We start from the raw sequence: 22,935 nt of genomic DNA on the forward strand, positions 1-22,935 counted from the left end.
GGGCTGACATCTGTGTTCTCTTAGGGTCTGCAAGGTATCTGTCCAGGCCCTTCTGGCTTTTATAGTCTCTGTTGAAAAGTCAGGTGTGATTCTAATGGGTTTGCCAATTATATGTTACTTGGCCTTTTTCCCACGCAGCTTTTAGTATTTTTTCTTTGCTCTGTATACTTACTGTTTTGATTATTATGTGGCGGGAGGATTTTCTTTTCTGGTCAAATTTGTTGGGTGTTCTGTAGGCCTCATGTATTCTTATTGGCCTCTCCTTTAACTTGGGAAAATTTTCTTCAATGATTTTGTTGAAAATATTTTCTGGGCCTTGGAGAAGGGAGTCTTCTTTTTCCTCTATACCTATTATTCTTAGGTTTTGTCTTTTCATATTGTCTTGGATTTCTTGGACCGTCTGTGTTAGGAATTTTTTTGGATTTAACATTTTCTTTGACAGATACATGGATTTCTTCCATTGTATGTTCTACACCTGAGATTCTTTCTTCCATCTCTTGTAGTCTGTTGGTTATGCTTACCTCTGTAGTTCCTGTTTTCTTCCCTAGGTTCTTCCTCTCCATTATTTCCTCCATTTGTGTTTTCTTTAATTTTTCTAGTTCTATCTTCAGGTCTTGAGTTGTTTTGTTTACTTCCTTCACCTGTCTGATTGTATTTTCCTGTTTTTCTTTTAGTTCCTTCAACTCTGTTTCTTTTATTTCTTTCAGTGATTTAATTATTTCTTCTCTGAAGGCTGCAAATTGTTTGGCTACATCTTCCTGTATTTCTTCACGGATGGCCATAATCTGCTTGTCTTTAACTTCCTCCATTTCTTTACGGATAGCCATGATCTGTTTGGTTTTATCTTCCTCTAATTCTTTACGTATTTTATTTGTTTCCTCTATTATCCTCTTCATCAGCATAGATGTAAGGTTATCTTCTTGATTTTCTATAGGGCTGTTCGTCCCTGGATGGCTGGGTTCTGGAGATGCCATATTGCTCTGTCTTTTGTTGGTTGAGCTTTTACTCTGACCTCTACCCATTGGGCTGTTTTAGGTGTTGGCTGTTAGTTTCTGTGCTTCCTGGAGTCCTGAGGTAGGGAGAATCCCCTTGGCCGGAAGATGATTTTTCCTGAAGGAGTCCTCCTCAGCTTTTTGGGTATGGTCACTGTATGGCTAGTGTTTCTCAGGAATTGCCATTGCTCACCTCAGGTGTATAGACCTGAGTAGTAGCTGTGGTCTTTGTTAGGCAGGGGGGGCTCTCCTCTTACCCATAGAAGTTCTCAAGACCGCTGCCCTACTGCTGGGTTTCTTGTTATAAATTTAGTGAGCTGCTGCTGTTGTTACAGTTTTCCAGGTACAGTCCTCTTGTAGAACCTGCTGATTCCCTAGTTGTGGGGTTTTCTCCCAATAGGAAAACTCAGTCTGTTATCTTGGGGCACACAGTTCTGTCCGGGAAAGTGAGAGGGGCGCCCAGCAAGTCTCTGGGCTAGAGGCTGAGTGCTCTGCTCTGGGCCTGGAGAATGTGCACGTAGGTTGAGTTGGCACCTGGGGGCGCCACTCTGGTCTGGAGGCTGGTAACTGAGGGCTCCACTCTTGTCTGAAGGCTGGGTGCCTCACTCTGGACCGGAAGCTGTGTGTCCCTGTCTAGGATGTCGGCTGCAGGCACTGCTCTGGTCCAGACACTGTGGGTGCATCCCTCTTGAAGGACCAGGGATTCCCACAGTTTTGTCAGTCTAGCTAGGGATAACTGGTTGATCCTTGGCACAGTATCTGAGGGCTGCTGTAATGGCTCTCTGGCTTTTGTAGGCCTGAGGATGCAGCTGTGTGCCCCAGTGCCCCAGTGGTACTCAATAATGGCGGCTGAGCACAGTGCTCCTGCCTGCATTAGAAAGCCAGAGCCTAGAGTCTGCGTGAATCCAGAAAGTCTTTTGGTGCTGGGTGTCCTGAGCGTTAGACCTGATGATCCCCCCCCCCCCCGCTGGGGGTTTCCTCCTGCCAGGGACACCCAGTCTTTGCTTTGGGGACTGCCGTTCTGTCTGGGGTGGCGGCCAGTAGAACTCACAGGCACAGATGCCCACCCATGGCTCTGCCTTTCTGGCCTTTGGGAGCCTGGGCATCTGTCTAAACTGGGTAATTTTCCCGAGACCTTTTCGGGGTGTTGGTATCAGCTGAGTGCTCTGAGATCAAACCAGCCGTTTCCCTCCCTGTGGGTTTTCACCCGACAGTGAAACTCAGTCTCTGGTGCCCTGGTGCCCTGGGGCCCACAGTTCTATCTGAGGCGGCGAATCAGGCGTGCAGGCAGGGCTCTGTGCAGGCGCCTGGGTCCCTGGCTCTAGCTCCGGGCAGGCTCCTGGGGTGCCCGCAGATCCCGAATCTTTTCCAGGGGATGTCTGGGTGACCTATGGTTGGTCCCAATCGTTTCCTGCTCCATGGGGTTATCTCTCGACTGGAAAATCCAGTCTGTGATGTTGTGGGCCCACAGTTCAGTCTGGGACAGTGACCAGAGCATGCTGGTATGTGGCTCTGGGCTGGCGACCAAGCGCCTGGTGGAACCAGGGTCTCTTCCTCGGTTCAGTCGGGTGAGTTAAAGCTGATTGAATCCCCCACCATGGGGTATCCTCTCACCTGGGAAACACAATCACTTGTGTTTTATGGCCGCAAGTTCTGATTGCTGGTCACTGTGCCGATCCTGATGTGCTGCTGGTCAGAATGAGAGTTGTCCAGGTGCCACCATCTTGCCCCGCCCCCTGTTCAGTCAATTTTTAATTAATTTGAAAATGCATGGAAGTCTGAAACAATAATCTTGACATAAAATTTTTAGTATATTACCTAGGAGACATAGTCTCCAAAATAAATCAATAATTGAAATAAACATTAAATATATGGGTAGCACCATCAAAACACCTTGCACATTCTAGACACTCACATAGGTACTACTTTATATATTAGCGAGAAATCATTGCTATCTTCATCTGGCATTTGAACTGCAAACATAAATTACGACAGTAGCCAATGAAGGAAAGTGGCAATGGTGAGAACGTTTCTCAGATGATGGACTGTGAGGAAGTCCTCAGCTGGCTTGTATCGTTTGGAAAATAGTTTGGATTGTGCAGTATATAGGCATTAATTTGAAAGGTAAATTTAGAATAGGAAAGTGTAGATATTTGATTGGTTTCATAAAAAATAAAGAACCTAAATGGAACAATTTGGAGAGAAAGCTATCTTCATTGAATTTTAATTGTTTGGTAACTTCGTAGTATAAAATTTGTACATAATTTTTTTTAATTATTTGAAATAATGAACTACTGCTTTTGAAACTGTGGTATAATCACCATTGCTTGCATTTTTTCTTTATTAATTACACTTTATTCACTTTGTATCCCCCCTGTGGTTCTCTCCCTCCTCCTGTCCCAATCCCTCCCTTTCTCCACCCTCTGCATGCATGCCCCTCCCCAGGTCCACTGATAGGGGAGGACTTCATTTCCTTTCTTCTGATCCTAGTCAATTAGGTGTCATCAGTAGTGGCTGCATTGTCTTCTTCTGTGGCCTGGTAATGCTTTCCCCTCAGGGGGAGGTAATTAAAGAGCAGGCCAATCAGTTCATGTCAGGGACAGTCCCTGTTCCTATTACAATGGAACCCACTTGGATACTGAACTGCCATGGGCTACATCTGTGCAGGGGTCTTAGGTTATCTCCATGCATAATCCTTGGTTGGAATATCAGTCTCAGGAAAGACCCCTGTGCTCAGATTTTTTGGTTCTGTTGCTCTCCTTGTGGAGTTCCTGTCCTCTCCAGATCTTACTGTTTCCCACTTCTTTCCTAAGATTCCCTGCACTCTGCCCAAAGGTTGCCCATAAACCTTAGCATCTACATTGATTGTCTGCAGGGCAGAGCTTTTCAGAGGTCCTCTGTGTCAGGCTCCTGACTTGTTCCCTTTGTTCTCCTTCTTCTGATGTCCATCCTCTTTGCCTTTCTGGATAGGAATTGAGCATTTTAGCTTGCATTTTATTTAAGACTCTTTTATTGACATTTTTGCATAACTTTCTTTTTCCAAGTCCTGGGTTAAGCAGATGACTCGATTTGTAATATGGCAAATTTTATGCACGCCAGAGTTTGAAAGGTTCATACAAAGTGAAATGCTTTGTGTCTTCTCCTGGAACCTTATAACTGTCATGTCCCAAAGTTCATCATTCAGTAGAAGGTGAAATAAAACATAGCTCCAAGCGGAGCCTTCCTAGCTCCTTCCTTCCTCCCCAAGACTGGTCAGTCTCCAGTGAACCCAACAGCATGGAAATGAGTCCAGTATACGATGAGCATCTTTCTGCTGTTCCCAAACTACTAATCTTGAAACTGTGAGTCAAGCAAATGGCTGTGTCAAGATTCTGAGTTTAGGAGTGACATTCCTACATAGTGAATTCTGAGTTTGACAGCTAATCGAATGGAATTTTATTCCGCTCCCCTGTTTGTATTTGTTATTTTTGTTTTGCTTGAGTTTTTGAGATAAGGTTTCATTATGCTCAGAATGACCTCAGCCTTGCTTTGTCGTAGATTAGCCTTGAACCCCTCCTCTTCCCATGCAGCAAATTATATGCATGCAACCACTCTTCTGGTTCACTCTTACCATTTTAAAAAGGAAGTGATAGTATTACTAAAACTGGTAAAACATTTACTGTGTGTCCTATATTTCCCTAAATTACCAGATTGTCATAAAATTATAACATGTTATTTTTACCTTTATTTTAATGATGTGGAAATTGAAAATTTAAATGAGAATTCATATTTCCAAGATTAGCTAACACTTTTTTAGATACACAGTACCTACACCACTTTAAATCAAACCCATATCACACTCTGACTTCCCCTCCTCTACCGAATTCCCTTAAAAAGTTTTTCTTTTTTTTTTTGAGTGTGTTGTGTGTGCATGCCTGTGTGTGAGTATAGCTGAGCAAGCCATGAGGAGCAAGCCAGTCAGCAGCACCCCTCCGTGGCCTCTGCATCAGCGCCTGCCTCCAGATTCCTGCCCTGCTTGAGTTCCTTTGACGATGAACAGCAACGTGGAAGCATAAGCCAATAAACCTTTTCTCTCCATGTTGCTTTCCTCTGTGTTACGGTGTTTCATCCAGAAATAGTAACCCTAAGTTCGACAGAAGTTGGCAGAAGATCATGGGATTGCAGTGACAGACCTGCCCATGTTTTGGGAGGCTTGTGGAAGGACTTTGGAACTTTGCGATAGAAAAGCCACTGGGAGTTGAGAGCTCAGAGCGATAGGAGCCTGGAAGATTAGTGTTGAGAGCAGGGCAGACGATGGAGGCCTGGCTTGTAAAGTTTCAGGGGGAAATTCGACTCTCCTAAAGATGCTGCTGGAGGCCTTTGCGATTTTGAATTGAGAAACAGTTGTTCTGATCAGCTGGGGCCGAGGTATGATCGGCAAACTACCAGAACCCTTTGCTTTGCTGGGATACTCGGCGCTCGTCCGCCGGAGCTGAGATATTAGCAGAGGACGGACCAACCTCACTGAGCTGAAATCTTCTGGCAAGTGTTTCCTCAGGGTCAGCACACAGGAGCTGTGTTCTGGAGGGGGGTCAGGGCTGTACCTCACGCCGGCTGATGAACTTGATAATGTAGAAGAGGCTCTCAGGTGGTGCTGGTTTTGAGGGCATACAGGGTTCATACAAAGCAGCTGATGCTTGGCACTGGGAGAGGCCATTGGCGAAGACACAGCTTTAGTATCAGTTGGAGCCCCAGGACTTAAGGGGGCATGCAGAGAGTTGAGGCTTGGCACCCTGAAGAGAGCCCAGGGAGAGGCTAGTTCAACGTGCAGCCCAGCTGTGGTAAGATGCCAGTGCCAGGGAGCAACCAGCGAGGACAGCAGGAGCTCTGGGGCGGAGGGAGTCAACCCGAGCCCACGGGACAAGCTGTACTTGCTGCAGCAAGCTCTTGGGAGAAGCCCAGACGGTGGTGAGTGGATCCCGGAAGTCCAGCGCCAACCTTCAGATTGCTGGGGCTGCCTGAACCCCATTTTGTTTTTCCGTTTTCTTGGAATAAGAAAACATTTAACTTGTTTTGGTTTTACATGAGTCTATAATTGAAGGACTTTGAACTTGTAAAAGGGTTTTGAAGTTTTACAGAGACTTTGAATTTAAAAGAGAATTTGTTTTTTTTTTAAAGACTGATTTAAAAAAATTATTATTATTAATTATAATTTAGTCACTTAGTATCCCAGTTGTAGCCCCCTCCTTTATCCCCCTGATCCCACCTCCTCTTCCCTCTCCCCACCATGCCCCTCCCCCAGTCTGCTGATAGGGGAGGTCCTCCTCTCCTACTATCTGACCCCAGCCTATCAGGTCTCATCAGGACTATCAGATACTCTTTCTCTGTGGCCTAGTAAGCCACCTTGCCAGGGGGAGAGGATAAAAAAGCAGGCAACTGAGTTCATGCCAGAAACTGCCCCTGCTCTCCTTACTAGGGACCTCCCCCGCATGCAGACTGAGCTGCCCTTGGGCTACATCTGAGCAGGGTGTCCAGGTCCCCTACATGCATGGTCCTTGGTTGATTCATTAGTCTCTGCAGGTACCCCTGGGACCAGATTTTTTGGCTCTGTTGTTCTCCTTGTAGAGTTCCTGTCCCCTCCAGGTCTTTCTAACTCCTGCTTCTTTTAATATTCCCTGGACTCTGCCCAAAGTTTGGCTATGAGTCTCAGCAGCTGCTTTGATACCATGCTGGGTAGAGTCTTTCAGAGGCCTGAAGAATGGATACAGAAATTGTGGTACATTTACACAGTGGAATACTACTGGGCAATTAAAAACAAGGAAATGATGAAATTTGCAGTTAAATGGATGGAACTAGAAAAGATCATCCTGAGTGAGGTAACCCAGAAGCAGAAAGACACACAAGGTATAGACTCACTAATAAGTGGCTATTAGCCATATAATGTAAGATAATATATTAAAATCTATTGTCCTAAAGAAGCTGAACAACAAGGAGGACCCTAGGGAAGATGCTCAATCCTCTTTGAGAAGGAGGAGGGCCCAGCTTACTGTGGGTGGGGTCGTCCCAGGGCTGGTGGTCCTGAGTGCTGTAAGAAAGTAGGCTGAGCAAGTCATGAGGAGCAAGCGTCTTAATAGCACTCCTTCATGGCTTCTGTATCAGCTCCTGCCCCAGGTTCATGAGTTCTTGCCTGATTTCCTTTGATGATGAGTGGTGATAAGGAAGTGTAAGCAAAATATACTTTCATCCACAAGTTGCTTTTGGTCATGATGGTTCCTTACAAAAATAGAAACCCTCAGACAGTGGACAATCTGGTTTTCTCCGTGGATGGAGGGATATCAGGTCTTCTGCATATATTCATGGTCCTATGGATGGTGGGAGAGCATTGCTGTAATAGAGGTAATCTGTGATTTAAGTTTTAATACAAATATGGTTAATTTGCATGAACCTTGTCACTATTTGGATTTCCTTCATCTGTGAACTAGTAATTCAAAAGCATTTATTTATTTATTTATTTATTTATTTTGGTCTCAAATAGTCTGTGTATTGTTCAGCTATCTTTATAAACTCCAGATATAACTTCTTTCTGAATGGTTATCCGATCCTATTTGTTATTATCACACGTTTTGTACTATTTCATTGTATTCTTCTGTGATTTTCACATACCTCCAGTCATTGTGGGTTTTGGTTTTGTTCTGTGCTGCTCATGTTTTTCCTCCTCCTCCCATTCCTTTCCTTGTTTAGCACATTCTCACTTTCTGGTGTCAAACACGGCTGCAGTGTATATGGCTTTAGTTCTTTGTTATTTAATGTTCTGACACCCGATAGCCTTGTGTCTAGACTTAATTTTTCTTGAAACAGAAACAAGTAAAGACATATAGATTAAAAATGTTTAGCTCTGATCTTTCAAAGCCGAACACTTAAGTGAATATTTAATGAAAATATTTAAAAGATTAAGATTTCACACATTTATTCCTTCTAATCACTCTGTTCTTCTCAAAATAAGGCATTTATCTTGATCTCTAGGTTTTGTTTCTGTGAGTAGATTCATAGATTACATAATTAGTATTTGTCCGTGCCAGCTAACATATTTCCCTGATTCATCACTGTTCTGTGTAACAATTCAAATTGTGGCTCAGCATCTCATCATATTGATTTATAACTTATCCATCATATTTCCCGCTGATAGAGATGCGCGGTATTTTCCATCTCTGACTAGTCTACCACGAGCACTCTTGTACAAATTTTCTCATTGTCTCGTGGAAAGAGCTGGCACTTGTTTGACTTCTAATTTCAAAATCACGGTAGAAGGCGTTACATACTGCGGCGTTTTCAAAGTTTGTTTTAGTAGATGCTTTTCTTCCTTGTGGCTCCGCTCCTTCTTCTTTGACCCGTGCTTGTAGCTCTATCTCCAGTTGCCATTCTGCTTTCAAGTCATTTATATTCTGTCGTCCCTGCTTCTTCCTGGGCACCTGGATCTATATTTTTTTGGTTTCCATTTTAATTTTGAAGGCTAACCACACAGTTACCTCCATCCATACACATACATTATACATTACAAGCTCGGGTCTACATATGACAGAAACTGTGGTTTTTGTCCTTCTGAATTTGGGTCACTTCATTTAATGTTCCACTTTCCTGATCCATCTAGTCCCCCCACCCTTCATAAATCTGATTTTTCTTTATGGAAATGCTGATATTTAAATAGTTGATTCAGGTGGTAGTGAATCTTATAAGTTTCCATTTATTTCAGGCTTAATTCTTCAATTTGTTTTTTAAATGATATCTTAGCATCTTTGTCCATTTTTGTTATAAAGTACTTTGATGAAAAAAAACTTGAGAGAGAAAAGTTTTAGCTCATGATTCCTCGTGACAGTCTGTCACAGCAGGGAAGGACAAATGACAGGGGCTTGAGAGAACTGGTCACATATCAAAAGCAGAGAGGAATGAATCAATGAATGCAAGCTGGCATTCAGCTCCCTCTTCCTTTTTTATAGAGTTCATAAGCCAAATCTAGGGAATGTGCTACTCACTTTCAGGCTGGATCTTTAACATCGATTCACACAATCAAGACTATCCCGAACAGGCCAACAAAATCTAGACCATTCCTCACTGAGACTCATTTCCCAGATGATTCTAGGCTATGTAAAGTAGGATGGGATTTTTACGGTGGTACAGATAATTGTAAATTTAAGTGTCTACGCAGTTGCTTTATTATTATTTCAGTGTTTTTTTTTTTTTTCTTGCCTCATTCTTATTCCTTTGGTGATAAAATGTTTTTCTAAGCTTGTTTGATGGTGTCGGTGGTATAACAGGCTTTAGGAGAAGTAATCTGTAAGCTAAGTTCTTAAACTTTTCCATACTTATTATTCAACCAATCAAAGTAGCTTGCCAAGGACCTCTGAGCTTCGCTGGCAGTCCCAGCTTCTGTCTCTGCTCCTGGTATTGCTATATGGAAATTAGATTTCTTGAATTCCAAAGCCAGCGTCTTACCCTTCTGTGCCACTTTCTCAGTTAAGCACACAGATATCCATTTATATTTTTATATCTTTCCTTCTTAAGACAGCTAATACAATCACAGCAAGACAGCTAACCAAATGTCCCACAGGCAAGTAAGGCAAACCAAAATCAGTTTCTAGAAAATGAGCACATTTGACCCAGAGGTTACTGCGCTGAATGTTTTGGCTCCAATAAAATCTTGTTTTTAAATCAAGGAATTGGGAATGTTTTCTCATCAAGTGACTTTTTTTTTTTTTCAGTAAAAAATGAACATCCTAGGACTAACCTCTCTCTTATTTCTTTCTTTGGCCACTCTGTTGAGAACACTCATTCACACACACACACACACACACACACACACACACACACCAAAACCAAAAACCAAACCAAACCAAAACAAAAAAACAACCCCCCCCCCCCGAGTTTAGTTATTTATTCCTATGTGTCCTCCTGCTTCTTTAACAACTTGCTTATTCCTAAGTTTCACAGGACCACCTTACGTGTCTTCTGTGATATAAACCGTCTGGAAGATGTTCTTCACGGGTGACTAAAGTGTGTCTATTTTTAGCCGTTCCCCTACGACTTCGCATGAGTAGGGAACATTAAAAACAACACCTGTACAGTGAAAGCTTGCGACTTAAGAAATCTGGAATACGTTAAAAATGTATTCCACTCTCGTTTTTTGGTATTGCTAGTATGGATGTCTATAAGGCAGGCATTGCTCTTTCCTGCCCCAATTCCTTGCTTCCCCAGCCACTGTTCATGTCGGACAATACTGTAACTTCCAGTGAGCGATGGGGAACTTTATTATAATCCACTGTGCATTGTATAGGGAAAGTATGTACTAGAATGCTGGCAGAGGTAAACAGAAATCTTACCCATCAAAATTAAATATGTATTTCATATGATAGATTTTTTAAAGTTTAATGAATAAGTTTTTAATTTAATGCTTCATCTCATCCTCAACACTGATGAAGCCATTGCTAACTAAATTATGTAGTAGCATGCAGTGCATGCTTTTTATAAAGCCATAATAACATCCTGCCATCAGTGATCTTGTAGTATCTGTTCATGATACTGGGTGCCTTGGGAGGTTTGAGGAGAGGTGAAATATATGACAACAGTATTTGAAATGGAAATCAATTCCGAATAGATCCCTAAACATGAGTCCTTTGTTCAACAAAGTGAGTAGAAACCCAATATAAGGAAAAACCTGGCCTATGTGCAGAGTGGCATGATAAACAAATCCTCATTAACATGTTTTGTTTGAAATGTTTCCAGGAAGACTTGTGTTGAACAAGGCTTCTCTGTGCTGGTGATTCAGTGGCATATGCTGACACACGCAGGAGGAGCCATCACTTAGAAAGGCTTTCTGCCATCTGGTATGCGACCTGAAATATCAAAGAGAAATATGCACAGCTCAGATAAATGTGTGACTTTTTTCAGAGTTTCTTTGACTCATCCAGTAAAACCCTTTGTAGTTCTAATTTCATGGCAAGATTGTTAAGGCAAAATTGTTTTTAGACTATGTGACGCAGCCTTCTGGGTAGAAAAGACAGTGGCCAGGGGCTGTTAGTCTCTCAGGACCTGTCTGTCTCTTTCACGTCTGACTTTTATTTTGGCATAAATGGGAAAGCTGGGTGTGGAAAGGTAGATGTGTTTTTTGGAGAAGTGTTCTCCTTAGAGTCTTAACGACAAAATGCTTACTTCACAGAACTGTGTTTAAGACAACAGCGATGCTCATGGAGCCTGCGCAGTACACAGGCGAGGCCAAGCACTAAGCATGTCACTCATCCCTCCCAGTTCAGCGCCATAGCCCTCCCACCAATGGGTGCCAATGTGGCTCAGGGTGAACGAACTGGCAGGTGGTTTGTGCCCTGTCCATGAGCGTTACTCAAAGGCTCAGCTGCTTGCTCTACATCGTGCCTTTTCTGAAAGTAAACATTTAGGAGGAGCTGACATTGAAGAGATTCGAGGTCAGAAAGAGCTCAGAAACATGGTCGCCTTTTGTGTTGAACATTTACAAGAACCCTTGGGCAGGTGGTTCCATCTTCAACTCGGCAGTAGGGGAAAATCTTCAGAGGCCTTGAAAAACAGGAAACCACATGAGTTGTGAGTGGGAAACGCAGCATTCTCATTTAATCCTTTCTTGAATCCTGTCCCTCAATTTGTCTTAAAACTTTAATGCCCCTACAAGAGTGGAGACTGGCATTCTGCATGTACCACACTGTAATGAAAAGTGATGGATGCCCTCAGGACCAGAATTTTAATGACAAAGAATCACTCACACTGTCCCTTCGTGTGATTAGAATTCCTATAGAAAGTAACACTTTGGTACTTAAACTTAGAAAAATGTTTTCTAAAGCAAGTTAAATAATGTCAGTTCCAATAATACTTAAGAGAGTGTAGAGATGGCCTCTGTCACTAGTAATCCAAGTTAGCTCAGATTTTGTTGTGTTTTCTACATTTCCTTAATCATTGATTCAAAATTTGGGACTCAGGAGAGCTTCCCCCCACTTTTGAATTGCTACTATCTCCTAATTCCCTGGGAGAATTTCTGCTTTGATGATTTATCATCTTCCTACCACCCTGCATTAATGCTGGCATCACCATCTTTATTCCCGCTACAAAATCAAAGGGCAGCCATCTGCTCTTGCCTCTGGCTAGAACACCTCTGTTGGAGAACTCATCTTCAGGAACCTTGTTCTTATAATTTTAATTCTCAGTTACATAGACATTAAAAAATTGTCACTTTTCCGAACAAAACCAAATATTAACAATCCAACAACAACAAAAAATACAACCCTGATTCAGTAAAGCCTACATAGACATCACTGTAAAACAGGGACATTCAGTGAGAATGTAAATAGCCATAAATGGTTAAACGTGGGGATTGAGACATGAGTCACAGCCAAGCTAATAGTAGGAATAAATAGGAAACGACTTTGAGGGAGGGTTATTAAGGCTTTGTTAAATACATGAACAAGAACTAAAGACTTAGTTTGTGTATAGATGGCATTTCAATGTCTGAATGGCAGCATATTAGAAGGACGCTGACTCTAGACCACCACTATGGAATTACATGTGTAATCTCATTTGATAAACTTCCTACCACAGAAGTCACTGAGGGACTCAATGGGCTTTGGAAAGACAAAGGCTGGGCTGAGTATTTCTATTTTGGTGTAGGAGCAGATTCTAGGGGCCGTGAAGGGAGCTGAGGTCTGTTATGGTTTACATCGTCTACCAGAACAACCATCCACATGATCTCACTTAACCCTAGGAAGAACAAAACTCGAGAGAGATTAACATTTTCCTGGTAATATGGAAAAGCAAAACCTAATTTCAGTTATTTCAAAGTACAGAGCCTGTATTCTTTTCAGGAAATTTCCAGGAAGAAAAATACAGAAGTACAACTTAAAAATTTTTTAATTTGAGACAGAGACAGACTGGAGAGAGACAGACAGACATGAGACACACACACACACACACACACACACACACACACACACACACACACACACAGAGAGAGAGAGAGAGAGAGAGAGAGAGAGAGAGGAGAGAGAGAGAAAGTTTATGCCCTTACAAGGAACTTCTGTTGGTACGTTTACCAAAACCAGAGGTGAAATAAAACTTTTGATCCTGAAAAAAATTTTTTTTTTTAATTTTTTGTTTGTTTTTGAGATCTTAATTTAATCACAACATTTCTCCATGCCCCTCTCTTCCTCTGTTTATCCCATATACCTCTCTTCACTCTCCTTCAAATTCACGGACTCTTTATTTAATAATTGTTATTGCATGCATGTATGTCCCTAAACACAACCTGCTCAGTCTAAATACTGTCACTCATATGTGTGTTTTCATGGCTGACCATTTGGTGTTGACTCACCGATTGGTGTACTCTCCCTGGGGAAGGCTGGCTTCTGCCAGTCTCAGCATTCCTTAGCTGCCTGTTGTTCTTTGTGAAAAGTTGAGGCCTCATGGGCGTTTCCTGTCCACTTTGACATGTCTATTTGCTGTTGTCCTTGCTCAGCTCACATTTATGGATGTAGCTTCTGCTGCTGCTAGGAGACACAATGTCGCAGCAAACTTCTTACAATCCTTCCGTCCCCTCTTCTGCAATGCTCTCTGAGCCTTAGGCATGGGCGAGTCGTGTAGATGTAGCATTTGGAACTGGGCTCCACAACTCTGTATTTCGATTGGTTGTGGTTTCCTGTAGAGGGTCCCATCTCTTGTAAAAAGAAGTTTCCTTGACGAAGGGTGAAGACTATACTTATCTGTGTTTATAAGGACAAATGTTTAGAATGTCATTAGGAATTAGTAAAGAGGTGTCGTAGCTTCTCCCGAAAGACTCATGACTTCAGAATCATTGAGTAGGTGGGTAAGATTCCGGTACCAAGCTTTCTGTTGTTGATAGCTAGCTTTAAATTGGTGCTAGTCAGATGGGATGCAGGGTGTTATTTCAATTTTCTTGTATCCATTGAGACTCGCTTTGTATCTGACTGTGTGGTCAGTTTTGGAGAAAGTTCTATGAGATGCTGAGAGAAAGTATCATCTTTTGTGTTTGGGTGAAATGTTCTGTCTGTCAGGTCCATTTGATTTACAAAGTTGTTAACTCCAGCATTTCTGCTTAGTTTTGTCTGGATGACTTGGTGAGAGCACGGTATTGAAGCCACCCAGTATCACTCATTGTGTGAGTCAATATGTGATTTAAACTGTGGTAGTTTTTCTTTTATGAACTTGGTTGCCCTGGTGTTTGGTGCATAAATGTTTACAGTTGCAATAGCCTTTTAATGGGTTTTTCCTTTGATGAATATCACTATCTTTTTGGCTTAATTGTGGCCTGAAGTCTGTATTGTTGGATCTTAATGGCTGCACTGGCTTGCTTCTTGGGTTCATGTGCTTGAAATATTTTTTCAACCTTTACCCCGAGGTGATGTTTATCCTTGATGGTAAGGTATCTTTGTCAGAAGCAACAGAAAAATGGACCTCTTATTGTATCCAGTGTCAGTCTGTGTCTTTTTATTGGCAGAATTGAGACAATGGATGTTGAGAGTTGGATTGGTAGGTAGCTACCACTTGAATTTGTTTTTATTGTGGAATGACTTTCTTTCTCCATCTATTGTGATTGAAAGTTTTACTGGAGGGAGCCAGCTACAACTGGGATACAAAGTGAGTTAATAATTAATAATAATAATAATAATAATAATAGAAATAAAGTTTTGTTGGGCTGGCATTTGTGGCCTCCAAGTTTGTAGAGCATTCATCCTGGCTCTTCTGTTTTTTACAGGTCCTTTGGGAAGTCAGGTATTATTCTAATTGGTCTGCCTTATGTGCTGCTTCTTCTTCCCTCTTTGCAGCTTTAGTAATCTTTGTTCTGTAAGTTTAGTGTTTTGGTTATTATGTGCCGTGGGGAATTTCTTTTCTAGTCCCATCTCTCTGGTGTTCTGTATGCTTCTTGTATCTTGATAGATTGATACTTTTGTTCAGTGTTTTCTGTGCTTTTGATCTATTTTTTTTCCTTCTTCTATTTCTGTTATTCTTAGATTTTTTTCATAGTGTCTTAGATTTCCTGAATGTTTTATGCCAGGATTTTTTAATATATATTTAACATTTTTCTTTGACCAAGGTATCCATTTCTTCATCTAGTCTTCAATGACTTACATTCTCTATTGTGAAGAGAGCAGCAATGAGTATGGCTGAAAAAGGATTTATGGAGTTTGATGTTGAGTGCCGTGGACATATGCCCAGGAGTGTATAGTAGGTTCCTACTTTTAGCATTTTGAGAATTCTTTGCGCTTGTTCTCTTCATGGCTGTACCAATTTGCAATCCTACCAACAGTGAATGAGGGTTTCTTTTTCCACTGTTTTTCTTGTCCATTGATTTTTTTGGTCTTTGCTATTCTGACTGGTGTAAGATGAAATCTCAAAGGTGTTTTGATTTGCATTTCCCTGATTGCTAGGGATGATGAACATTTTTTTGAGATATTTCTTAGCCTTTTTTTTTTCTTCTTTTGAGAACTCTGTTCAGGTATCAGGCCCATATTTTTTTTTTTTCAAATGGAGTCATTAAATGGAGTCATTTGCTCTTTTTAATACTTGTTTCTTGAGTTCTTTATATATTATAGATATCAGTCCTCTCTCACATCTATAGCAAACCTCCTCTTCCAGCTTGAGGGGTTCCTGTCACGGAGTTTGTTCTTTCGTTGTGCAGTAGGTTTTTAGTTCTGTGAGGTTCCGCTTATCAACTGTTGGCCTTAATTCTGGGCCAGATGGAGTCTCATTCTTGAAGGGCTGGAAGGGTGGGTTCCGGCAGAAGCTTAGATGGTGGCTGAAGTGCATGTGGGGTGGCCAGACTACGCAGAAGCACAGTAGTGGTCCTCGAGTTGGATACGGCAGGCTGGGGAGACAGTGGAGGTGACGGGTTCAAGGATGGTCACTAGGCGAGATGCTGGAGAAGAAGGTAGGAAGTCTATCTAGGTGGGGAGGTTTCATAAACAAGGAACATGATTGTTTGACCGAGAAGCGAGAAGGCCTTAGATGTCCATGAGTTGTGGGTTTTCTCAAGCTTTCAGCAATGTTACCAGAGCAGGGATGAAGGAATGCCTCCACCTTGATAAGTCATCTGACATCTCAATCTACAGCCAGTCCTACACTCAGATGAGACACGATGGAAACCGCATCATAAGTCTAGGGTTAGGGTGATGCAGGTTTCCACAACAATGTATGTCTCCAGTACGTGATGTTGTGAGAAGCCATTGTTTCTGCAGGCCTGCGTACTTGCTCACTCTTTTATGCCTCTAGCCCATGTCAGTAATTTCCATGCTCGCAGTAAAGTCTTACGTGTGTGCTACAGTATATGTCGCTGTATGCTTTAAAGCGCTTTTACTAATGAGAATTAAGACAGAGCTGGTAAGTTGAAGACAGAGGTGTGATTGACGTCTTACAGAGGGAGCCTTACCCACCGAAGAGTTAAATAGTGTCTTGAATGTCATGGTGGCTGTCACGCGCCATACACAGTTTGACTTCCTGTTTCCAACTGAACACTCTACCCGGGATTTCTGGTTAGTAAGCATCAGATTCAGTTCGGCTATACATAGTCTGAATATAATTGTGCGCTGATTGCAGTTCTTAGACATAATTGAACTTAAATGCTTTAAAAGTGGATATATTCCAATGAGAACTATTGATAAAGTTCTCTTTTCTGAAACAGAATAAAGAAATGTCCTGCTTTGATGATGTCACTTACTAACATTTTATTTTTTCATGGCAAAATTGTATGTACTTTTAAGTACAATTCTCAGAAATCTATATATTCTGTGTATGAAATAACTAAATTAAGCCAATTAACATGCTCCACATGGCTAACATTTTTTTGTTGCAGAGCACTTCAAAGCTCCTCTCAGTATTTTTCAAGAGAACATGACATAATTATCAACTGTATTCACCCTGCTGTAAATAGATCTTTTGAGGTTATTCCTCCTATACAACCAAAATTTCATGTTCCTTTTAAAAACACATAAAGTTATTTATTATGTTCATGTATAGATCAGCAATTCAATATGTTCATAATAGTTTATCTGAACAATAGACTTGTGGGAGTTTTTAAGTTTAAACTTTAAAAACATTTTTTTGTAAATTTTTCTTTAGCAGTTTCACACATGTACAGAACCCATTCAGGTGATCGTCAGTCATACACTCTTCTGTCTCCTCCTCTCCCCATCCATCCCTGACTGAGGACACACCCAGTCTTGCACGAGTCCAGGACAGACAAACAGAACTGTGAGATTGTTATTGTGATGGTTGTGTCCTGCTGAGGGGGTAGCATTTTTTAGATCCTTTCTCTGCCTTTTAGCTTTTAAATTCTTCCCACCCTCTCTCTCCCGATGTTCCCTGAGCCTTCAAGGGGGTGACACAGACACCCTGCTTAGGGCTGAGATCTTAACTGTTGTTTGTTCTCAGCATGTGAACATCATGAGTCTCTGCATTTACTGCAGTTGATTACAGAGGAAGTGTGTGTGTGTGTGTGTGTGTGTGTGTTTTCTGGGGGTCAGAACTCAGGTTTTCTTGCTAGGGAGGTGCTTCCTTGACTGAAGCATCTGCTCAGCTCTAACCATTCCTATCAACTTTATAACAGGCACTTCAGGCATCTAAAATGAACCCTAAGTGATGATACAGAGCTATGTGAAGACAAATAATGTTCAATAAAGATTTAAAATGGAAACAAAAATAAACAGCATCCAACTTATAATATGACCATTTGCAAAATATAGCATGTGAGATTTTAAAATCTTCATGTCTTATTGCAAAGTCAAGACAAAGAAAATAAGCCTCTGAGTGTTTCAAAAATATTCAGTCCATCTTGGATATTATCAAAAATATATTGGGATTCCAAACAGTATCCTATTTTGAATGAAATTTGCTGAAATGTTTTGCACTCTCTGTCATGGTTTTGGCTTATGTCACTAATTAGAATCTACAAGCTTTGAAACATAACATGGTATCTGATTAACATGCATAGTTTTCATGTTTTACGTGCCATTAAAGCAAAAATAAAAAAACAATAGAAACCCTAAAACATTTTCAACCATAGCTAAATGCAAAGTTGTTGTCTCTACATTTCCTTTGATTTAAAAATCTACTCTAGAGAAATGTTTGCTCACTTTAATGGAGTTTTAAGCTGTAGGCAGGGTAAAGGAAGTTTCCTGTAATAGAGTGTACAGTACTTCAGGCACTTGTGTTTAAAGAACTCCTGTATGTCGAATGTGTTAGGTTTAAAATGTTAATCTTATCATTACATTTAAAACCACCTAACTGGAAACAAATACATAATCGTTCTTATTACTGAGATTTTCTTTTCTAAAAAAAGTTTGGGGGAAAACTCTCTATTGCAAAGGTTATTTTGAGAAAGATGTAATTACATTTATTTGTGTTCGTCTGTGTCGCGCATGCACAGATGTGCGCGTGGAGGCTGGAGAACAGCTTGTAGAAGGCCGTTCTCTCCTCTACCGTGCGGCTCCCGCGGGTCATGCTCAGGTGACAGGGCTTGTGGCCTTCCCTCTCTGAGCCCGGCCCCTGGCTCGTGGGCACGGCTAGTCAAGGAGAGTGAGCGCACGCTCGATGTTTCATGAAATGACTTCGAATCTCCTTTTATTCTGTCCTGTTCCAACTGCTTTTTTTTTTTTTCTCCCCCCTAACAGGCCGAATTAAATGACCAGGTTGACCCTTTCACTCGGTACAGCACAAAACCTACACCAAACCTAGGAGAAGAGGTCTTCTCCAAGTACGTTGGGTGGAGAGTCGCCACCACGCTCTCCAGACTCTTCTTCCCCTCGCTCGACGCCAGCGCCGTCCCTTCCAAGAAGCCATCGGAAGCACATCTGCCAAGAAAGCCCAAGGTCAAAAAACAGCAGCCCGAAAAAAAGAAAGTCCTACGCTTCATTTTAAAGTGAGTGAAACCGTGTTTTATTACTCCACCGACAGCAGTCCGCGGGTTCGGGGCCTAGCACTTAAGTTTCTTCCCTGCAGTTCTCGGCCAGCCGCCTCCGGGCTGTCTTTTCCCTAGGAGGCTCCTCTTCAGAAAGTTTGCCGCCTTCTCAGGAACAGCCTTTTCGTGTTTAGAATAGAATCAGCACATATAATCACATAATGTGATTCTTGTGAAGGAAGAATAGAAGAACAAAAAAACACACCCAGTGTTCAAACATTTTGACCTCAGTTTTAGATGCATTCGTATGTACACACGCATACATACACATTTAATGTGTATCAAATGCACGTATCCCAACAGTCTTAAACAGTAATCATTTGGTATGTTGCAAACGTAAGGATAATTATTATGAGTTATGCTTTGAACACTTGTGAGTGTCTTTAAATTTAATGTCTTAGGAAATTGCAGGCTTGAGATAGATTGATTTAGGTGGATATTTTCAATATGTACTTGACATATCTTCAATGATCGGTATCCTCAGGGTCTTAGGGTGTTTATTACACACGTACTTAGCTATTTCCCCTATTACTAACCTGATATATTAGACAATGATCTATGCTATGGGCTATGACTTACATTGTTAAATATTCCTGTAAAGCTTTATTCTATCAGGAAGATTTTTTTTTTTAAATTTTCAATCCAGCTCATTTAAAGAATGCATCATAGTATACATTTTTGCCATTAATTTCGACAGTAGCACAGCAAACACTTACGTGTTAGTATTTTTAGCAATTCATTCTCTGATGTCTCAGTTCTTAGTTGGGCAGGTAGTTATTGATGACTGATAATTCTTAGGCTGTACCTTAAACATCTGATCCTTTTAAGAGGGTATGTGCCATTTCTTCTCTGTATTTTGAAAGTCATGTTGGACTGCCTTTGTTTTGGCTCATTTTCCTATATGACCTGAGTCTTTCACTTTCGGCCTGATCTCAACATGGTGAGTAAATTTAGCTGCGCTAGATTACTGCTGATAATGTATCTGTCATTTAGATTTAACTATATACTTTATATTACTACAAATGGCTTTGAAGTATTAATCTTTATTTGTTTATTTATGACATGACTAAAGTATTGTTGATAGTTTAGTATCTACTGAATATTTAAAAAACACTCCTCCACAAATGAGAAGTATTCTGAATGTGATTATGGATGAAAAGGCAGTCTTTTTTGTTCTTTAGTAATAAAGAACTTATATGTATATATTTCTCTTGATAAGATCATTGGTAAGTGTTCCATCTGTCTTGTTTTTAATATAATCTTTTCTCCATATTTAGCATCTTATGGTTGTTCCTTATGTGTGTTCCAGGTTGTGACATTGTGTAGATTAATTGGCTTAGATGCTTAGTGAATCCACTTAGAGATTTGTTTTCCAGATACACAGTTTTATCAAATACAAAGACTTAGTTTTCTTTCTTGGTTTTTATGCTCATGTCTTCTTTCTTTTCTCTTACGTGATTATAAGAGAAAATACATTAGTATCCAGAATGCAGACCTTTCTTTCTCCCTATTTCTACTCAGAATTGTTCTCGTTTTCCTGTCACGTATGATACTGGCTTTAGGACTACTTTTTCATGCTCATTAGTTGTATTTGTAAAAATCTGTTTGGTCTATTTCTATAGGTACAGTTAGAGCTGAGGGGACAGAAAGGGACCTGCTATGCAAGCAGCAGCAAAAGTAAAGGTCCCTCTGTCTACTATCTATCATCTCCCTACCTGTCATCTACAATCTCTATGCATCTCTCATCTATCCACTTATCTGTCCACTATCTATTTACCTATCATCTACCATCTATCTCTATCATCTATGTATTTAGTATCTATCATCTATTATCTGTGTACTATCTATCATCCATATCTATCTAATCTATCTATCTATCTATCTATCTATCTATCTATCTATCTATCTATCTACCTATCTATAGGAATTGCTGTTAATGGACATCTCTTTCTTTAAGTTGGGAAAATTTTCTTCTATGATCTTCTTGAAAATATTTTTCTGGACCTTGGAGCCTGATGTCTTCTTTTTCATCTACTCCTACTATTCTTAGATTTTGTCTTTTCATGGTCACCTTGATTTCTTGGATGTTTTGTGTTTAGAACTTTTCTGATTTTATTTTTTCTTTGAGAGAAGTATCAATTTCTGCAAGTGTATCTTCATCATCTGAGATTCTCTCTTCCATCTCTTGTATTCTGTTGGTGATGCTTACCTTTGTAGTTCCTGATCTTTTCTCTATGTTCTCCAGCTCCAGGTTTTTCTCTGTTTGTAATACTTTATTGATTCTAATTCTGTTTTCATGTCTTACACCATTTCCTTCATCTATTTGAATGTGGAGTCCTGCTTTTCAATGATGGCTTCTATTCTTTTGTTCGTTTACTCTCTCTATGCTGCTAATTGTGCCTCTACTTGTTTGGCTCTATTTGCCTGTATTTCTTTGAGAGCTTTGTTAATTTCTTCTTTATTTGCCTCCATTTGTTTGATCATCCTGAGTGAGGTATCCCAGAAGCAGAAAAACACACATGGTATATACTTACTTATAAGTGGGTACTAGACCTATAAGATAGGATAAACATACTGAAATCTATACACCTAAAGAAGATAAACAAGAAAGAGGACATGGGGTAAGATGATCAATCCTCACTTAGAAAGACAAATGGGATGGACATTGGAAATAGGAGAAAACAAGTAACAGGACAGGAGCCTACCACAGAGGGCCCCTGAAAGACTCTACCTAGCATTGTATCAAAGCAGATGCTGAGACTCATAACCAAACCTTGGGCAGAGTGCAGGGAATCATATGAAAGAAGGGGGAGTTAGTATGACCTGGAGAGGACAGGAGCTCTACAAGGACCAAATATATTTGGGCCCAGGGGTCTTTTCTGAGACTGTTTCTCCAACCAAGGACCATGAATGGATATAACCTAGAACCCCTGCCCAGATATAGCCAATTGCAGCTCAGTATCCAAGTGGGTTCCCTAGTTAGGGGAACAGGGGCTGTCTCAGACATGAACTCAATGGTTGGCTCTTTGACTTCCCTCTCCTGAGGGAGGAGCAGCCTTGCTAGGCCACAGAAGAGGATATTGTAGCCAGCCCTGAAGAGACCTGATAAGCTAGGATCAGATGGAAGGGGAGGAGGACCTCCTCCATTAGTGGACTTAGAGAGTGGCAGGAAGGAGGTGAGGGAAGGAAGGTGGGGTTGGAGGGAAGAAGGGAGGGGGCTACACCTGGGATACAAAGTAAATAAACTGTAATTAATATAAAAATAATAAATAAAAAAATCCAAAAAAAGAGAATTGCTGTTAAGTACGAAACTGTCACACAAAGCAAAACACATAATAAGAAAAGGACCAACCCATTAAAAAATCTAGACATTGCAAATATATATGCATTTGATATTAGAACTTTTAAATATATGAGACGGAGATTGATGAACCCAATGACAGAAAAAGACAGAAACATGATAATAATAGATATTTCAATAGCCAACATTCAGTAATAAACAGAAGAATTTGATAGGTCAATATGAAACAATTGGGTTTTAATAAAACTAGATCAAATATATCCTACACATACCTAAATAACAGGCACCCAACAACAATAGAATTTAATTTCTTTTCAAGTCCATGGAACCTTTTTTTTTTTTTGAGTTAATCATTTTATGTCACCAAGAATCTTTTAAAATATCTAATAAGAATAAAACAAACACCAAGTTTTTTGTTGTTGTTGTTTTGTTTTTTCCCCTAACCAATGTGATGAATCTAGAAACCAAAGTACAAATACTGAAACATTTCTAAAAGTTTGGGAATTAACACACTTTTGAGCAGCAGTTGGGTCAAAGTATAAATAAAAGATCAGCATTTAGATAGAAACAGAACTAAAATACAACATATTAGATGTTACAGAGTTGGGGAAAGGAAGCAAAGCCCCAGGGATGGGGGAGGGCGGGGGTGGGAAGAGCAGAGGGGCCCTAGGATCAGAGTGAGC

At 40.7% G+C, this 22,935-nt stretch overlaps 1 protein-coding gene across 2 annotated transcripts in view; it reads left to right on the forward strand.

Annotated features, from left to right (window-relative positions):
• Tmem232 (transmembrane protein 232) overlaps positions 1-22,935 on the forward strand; it is a 237,619-nt gene that overhangs the window by 93,519 nt on the left and 121,165 nt on the right. For both annotated transcript variants that reach the window (XM_060368256.1, XM_060368255.1), the window contains exon 13: positions 18,665-18,912. In XM_060368256.1, coding sequence (XP_060224239.1) covers positions 18,665-18,912 — 248 coding nt within the window. The remainder of the gene's footprint in view (positions 1-18,664; positions 18,913-22,935) is intronic.

Source organism: Meriones unguiculatus, chromosome 15 (genome assembly GCF_030254825.1).
Source record: "Meriones unguiculatus strain TT.TT164.6M chromosome 15, Bangor_MerUng_6.1, whole genome shotgun sequence".
Classification (NCBI taxonomy): Eukaryota; Metazoa; Chordata; class Mammalia; order Rodentia; family Muridae; genus Meriones; species Meriones unguiculatus.